Raw genomic sequence first — 5,682 nt, 5'->3', positions numbered from 1 at the left:
GGGGGGGGGGGGGGGATTTGTTATGAAAACATATAAAATGATGCAGTGTCTGCATTTTGTAGCAATCTTCAATAAATAAGAAACAACACTGATTTACATGAGAAAAATTTATAATCTCCTAATACAGAATATTCTGTTACTGTCACATCATTGTGACTAATAAAGCTCTGCGCTGATTATTTCTGCACAGAAATGTATAAAAACTATTATGTGCTGCTTTTATGTTGTAATTGACAGTAGTTTTTCACTTGCATCATGTAAATCACTGCTTATGGTGAGTTAGCATTAATTAGATAACCATAGTTGGGTCATTCTTAGAGTGAGTTAAGATCTTTTTAAGTGGGGTTTACAGTTTACAGTAACTATTGATTATTTCTGACTGGATTAGCGAACTAATGGCTAGTCCAAGAGAGGCCAAGACCAAAGTGAATGGAGAATTTGCAAAATAACCGAATTCTCAATATGTCAATGACTCATGCAAACTTTATTTTATAAACCTTTACATCACCATTAGTTTTGCATTACGCAATTATTTAGATTAAAATCAAGCGCAAATAACAAGGAGCTGCTGTGACTCGGCTGTTAGCTCATCACTCTGGTCAGATTTAAACTTTTTTTCTACAAACTGAGGTCACTCAAAGAGGTATCTACAACAGGTAAGATATTGACAGAACCCCACTCCAAAAGATATGGACTATCCTTTTAAGTTGTCCTTGTCTCAAAAGAAGAAAAACATAAATTTCTCATTTAGTCAGAGAAGAGCCAGAGGTTCAGGGTTTCCCAGCATTAGCAAAGAAGAAGTTTGGGAACAAAAATAACTGTTTAGCAGCGGGTCGCAACTAAGAGACTTCTTTTAAAACAAGGTCACACTCCTGACATGTGAGGAATAACTGTTGGCACTCGTCTGTTTTAGTAAATCCCACAGCAACTCAAAAAAAAAATCTTGTGGGTGATAAGCTTTTTAGAAGGTACATGCAGCTGTGTACAATCTCAAGGTGTCTTGAGCCAGTTTTTTTTTTTTTTTAGATAAATTTGGAAGAATGATTCATTTCTCAGGGCAGCCTGACCCACCACGTACTTCCATTATGCGAGCGGGCTGAGAGAGCCAGCTCCCCCAGGAGCCAGTGTTTCCCACGGTGTGTGAACTATCCTTAAAGTTCCCTCAAACCTTCATTGGCGGTTGTCTCCTCTTCAGAGCGTTCTCCTCTTTCCTGTCGATCACTGTTCACTTTGAAAAGGCCAAAAGCCTCCTAAACCCTGCATCCCCCCCGCCTCCTTCTCTAGCTGCCCCCCGGGAGGATAGCTTTGAGTGACTCTGGACGAAAGGGGAACCCTATTTTTCCAAGAATGACCCCTTTGTTTTTAGGGCTTAATTATTCCTTAATGACCTCATCCCAACACAATGTGACCTTGCCATTAAGCCCCAGTGATCAGATACAGACACATTTATGACCCAATACCCTCTGGTGCTGGATCCATTGTCCTGTCATTCTCAGTGAGTGATAAGCCACAAAGACTGCTGGAAAAAAAGGAAGCAAACATGTTTGGATAAGCGAGTCGTATATCAAAGTTGTGCAAAGAGGCAATTAAATGCTTATTACCCTGATAATTGCAGGACACCTCATGCTTTAAGTTGCCGAATAAACAGAAATAAATGTGCTTTACTTGCTTGTTTGTTTTACAAAGTCACTCTAAAATTCATTACAATATGCAGTGGTCTTTGGTTTGATGTCTCAGCAGGGGAACAATCACTACCTGCTTTGTGGACGTACAAGTTCAAACAACCACAAAACCTCAGCTGTGTTCTGTAACGTTCTGATGCTGTACTAGGTGTACCTATCTAAAATAAAAGTTGCGCACTGATAGGGACTGGGATGGGGATACTTTAAGTCAGTCCCACCCACCCCCTCAAACACAGAATCCTGCTGGCGCGACTGAGGTCAACCCCCTGCTCCTGGTCCAGTAACCTCATGTGACCCATGAAGTCATTCCCTGCAACAGTTATTGGATTCTCTCCCACAGGAGTCAGCAAACCAAATGAAATGGGCATCGGGATTCCCACATGGTACATATTGGTTTAATTAACTGATTATTACCAGGTAAATTCATTACAGCTTCATATAAATGTAAAGGGGCACATTTAATGACACAGCAATATACTCTGTTTGGGAACGTGAGAAACAACTAGTCACTCTTACAGTCAGGAAAAACGTTGGTGATCAGTTCTAGCTCCACAGGTATTCACTTTAGAAGGACAAAACTCAAAGGAAAGAGGCTTATTGTTAACTCTTGGGAAGCTGGAACCAAGTGTGACCAACATCACTGTTCAAAAGGTTGTTTAAAGGCTCAAGACAACAGATTGCATAACTCATTTAGCCATTCATGGTGACACCAAGAAAAAAAAAGGAAGAACTGCAATGGCCACCCATAAAGACTTGCTGCCCCCCTGCACCCCACCACCACCAACAACAACCCTATTAGCAGACAATCTCATAAGGATAATAGTTTTTATGAATATGACTTTAAAAGAGAAGAAGACAAGCTTCAATGAGTTGAATACTGACTGTGCTGTCCTTGAAAATCAAAAGTCAAAAAACAAACCAAAGTATAGGCCTATACCAGAATTTTTTAAATAGCTTCGATGACAACAGCGGCCCAAAGAGTAGGAATTCTGCTATGGATTTTGGTTTTGGTGCACCTCATTCGGCTACCTAGTTATAAACTTCATTAAGCACCCTTCATACATTCTGCAATATTGGGTAACGTTTAAGAGATTGTGTGCAACTACAGCAGTGGAATAAAGCATATTTCCCTTTAAAAAACAATCAAAAAGCAAATCAGTCTCAACCTGTGCTTATTCTGCTGGTAGTACTTTATGAGCTTTAATCCATCAGCATCTAATGACCAACTTTTTTGACTGGTATCGTTTCTTTCGATTTTCTTTTTATAATCCCCAAACAAAAGTGTGGTAATGTTTTTTGTCTTTGTCTTTGAATGTGTGCTTGTGTTCGATTGTCTGTAGCGTTAGTAAACTACTTCATGAACCAGTGGATGGATTTTAAAGAAACTTCCAGAAACTAACCACTGGGTGTACGTCTACAGCTAATTACCGTATTTTCTGCACTACAGGGCGCACTGGATTATAAGACGCACTGTCAATGAATGGTCCATTTTCAAATTTTTGTCATATATAAGGCACACCGGACTATAAGGCGCATTAAGCGAAACAAAACAGCCCCGTCTTTTCGTAGAATACTGAACCGACGTAAGCGTCAAATATAAATGCCTCCAGTGCTCGCTCAGGTCCGCACACTGTGCACAGAGCCCTGCGTGACAAGCGGTGCAGCTTTGTAGTTTACCAAAGTCGTACTAAAACATCACAACTTCTTTCATATATAAGGCGCTCTGAATTATAAGGTGCACAGTCATTTTTTGAGAAAATTTAAGGCTTTTAAGTGCGCCTTATACTCTGGAAAAAATGATAACTTTTAGAGTCACTACAATTCAAAATGGATACAACTCAGTTTTACAGATTTTGTGCTAAAATTAAATTTGATAGTAGCTGAGTAGCACCTGAAAACATTACCTAAGCACTACTATTGTGCAAGATGATTGCCTCAAGCTTTGGCATTAACTGTTGGCGTCAGCCCTGTTTGTTTGTTTGTTATCAAAATATCCCATGAACCCCTGAACAAACTTTATTGAAACTTTCACGTTGTGCATGTACAACTGAGCCAATCCAATCCAGCTAGTTGACATTAGCCAACACCAACGTAGCTTTAATTTTTACAGATATTGAGGCAAACTTTGGTGTGGTAGCAGCTGAGAGTCATCCTCAACACACACACCAAGCACTAACAGACAAGGTTTACGAGGTATGACCAAAATGGCTGTAACGCCATCCCTTTTCACCACAAGATGGACTTCATTTAAATTGAAAACCCTGACAAGAAAGGCGGTGGGTGATGTGCATTCCTTCAAGAAATGTTAGGGCTTTGATGGATTTATGTTTTGTTTATATTGTTGTTACTTCTACAACATTTGTCAATGTGGTAAAAGGCACTGAAAATCCACCCCACAAATTGGAGCTGATTTTGCTCAAAGACACTTCGGACGATGCTTGTCACGTCAGCTCCACTCTCCTCCATTTCCACCTGAAAGAGGAGCATCACCTCAAAGGTAACTGAGTTCATGGCTCCTCTGTCATTAGTCCAGCAGCAACACTTGCTCCTGTTACACTCCTCACGCACGTCACCTGAAGCTTTTTCTCCTTCTTCTTCTTCTTGGCAGGACATGCATGGACGGAGCCCATTGAAAAGGGGAGCAAGCGTGTCAGCATCACTCGATTTTCAAAGACATAAGTCTGAAAAACTCACCAGGCCGGTGCACAGGCTGAACACGGCCGCGTGCTCGCGCTCCTCGTCCACGTGCCCGCGGAAGAAGCAGTGGCGCATGTCGCTCCTCCTCGGGTCCTGGCGCTCGGCTCCCAGGTGCGCCACCGTGTACGAGGGGGCGATGAAGCTGGCGTCCGCGCTCAGGTTGAGCTGGAAGCGCTGCCCGAACGCGTCGATCCGGTAGAGAACCCGCGCGCCCGACAGCTCATCCTCCGCACTCCTCCTCCTCCTGTAGTGCAGCCGGTGAGGGAACGTCTCTCCGAAGTCATTCACTCTTGACGGAGTGATGATCTCGTACGATGACAGCTGCTTGATGAAGCTTTCTGGAGTAGAGGGGGGGGAGAGAGACAACAACACAACTGTCACTCGGTGAACGCGTGAAGACTTCTACGTGAAATCAAAGCAGATCTACCTTGTTTTGGATGCAATCGGAAGGTCAGAGACTCTCGGACAAGTGCTGACAAATGACACGTTAGTCCAAGCAGCCAGATTGCAAACTGCATGATTTCCTCCCAGGCGCTCCCCTCTCTCTCGCTCCCTCTCCAAGGCGCGACCCTCTGTCTCTCTGCCTCTCCGGCTGCCTTTTTCCTCTCTCGTTCCCCCCCTCCCACCTCCCTCCAACCCGGCTTGTCAGCAGCAACAGGTCGTGGGATCCGCGGAGGCTCTCTGCAGCGCGACTCCGGCAAAGTGCATCGGCCTCATCGCATTGCTGCGAAATCCATGCATTCACCAGCCTGTCTGAGTTTATGACACATTCATCCCGCTGACGCAAACAATATCGCTGCCTAATGTAAACTGCGGGGCTTTTTCTTTTCTTTTTTCTTTTTTTTTTTCTTCTCCTCTCTTTTCCTTTTACTGAAAGGAGGGGTCAGTGCCAAGTAAGCTTTCCCCTGGCCATCCCTGGAGCACTCCGTGCACCCGAAGCTCTCACTACCCGAGAAGCAACGCCCCTAACGAGCTCAGAGCCAATAGTGAGTGCGCCTGTACACATGGGAGCCGCGGAGTAGAAGAGCCCATGCAGTCCCTGTGTGAAAATCAGTCTCAGCAGTAAAATCATGTTTTACTCAGCAGTCTTTATTATTGCAGGGACCAATGTGCGACTCAGTAACTACAGAGGCTTAAAGTCGACTGATTTATGGAAGCAGGATCAACTAAAGCCCTCTTTCTATAAGCAAAAAAATGGAAATGTCACATTAGGGATGCACTTAATCTACCTGAGGTGGTAAATTATGAGCGCACTTTAGTTTTCTAAAGGAATATGTGCGCCATCAGTACTGACCAGGCCAAT

General features: G+C 43.5%; 1 protein-coding gene across 1 annotated transcript in view; it reads right to left on the bottom strand.

The window, feature by feature from the left end:
* Positions 1 to 5,295, bottom strand: part of LOC108230038 (A disintegrin and metalloproteinase with thrombospondin motifs 20-like) — a 93,104-nt gene extending 87,809 nt beyond the window's left edge. The window contains exons 1-2 of the mRNA XM_017405842.2: positions 4,807 to 5,295; positions 4,377 to 4,717 (exon numbers count right to left, since the gene is read on the bottom strand). Coding sequence (XP_017261331.1) covers positions 4,377 to 4,717; positions 4,807 to 4,897 — 432 coding nt within the window. The 5' untranslated portion in view covers positions 4,898 to 5,295. The remainder of the gene's footprint in view (positions 1 to 4,376; positions 4,718 to 4,806) is intronic.
* Between the last annotated feature and the right edge of the window lie 387 nt (positions 5,296 to 5,682).

The sequence above is a fragment of the Kryptolebias marmoratus genome, linkage group LG11, assembly GCF_001649575.2.
Source record: "Kryptolebias marmoratus isolate JLee-2015 linkage group LG11, ASM164957v2, whole genome shotgun sequence".
NCBI lineage: Eukaryota > Metazoa > Chordata > Actinopteri > Cyprinodontiformes > Rivulidae > Kryptolebias > Kryptolebias marmoratus.
Note: the sequence above shows the minus strand (reverse complement) of the source record. Positions and strands in the feature narration are given on the sequence as shown.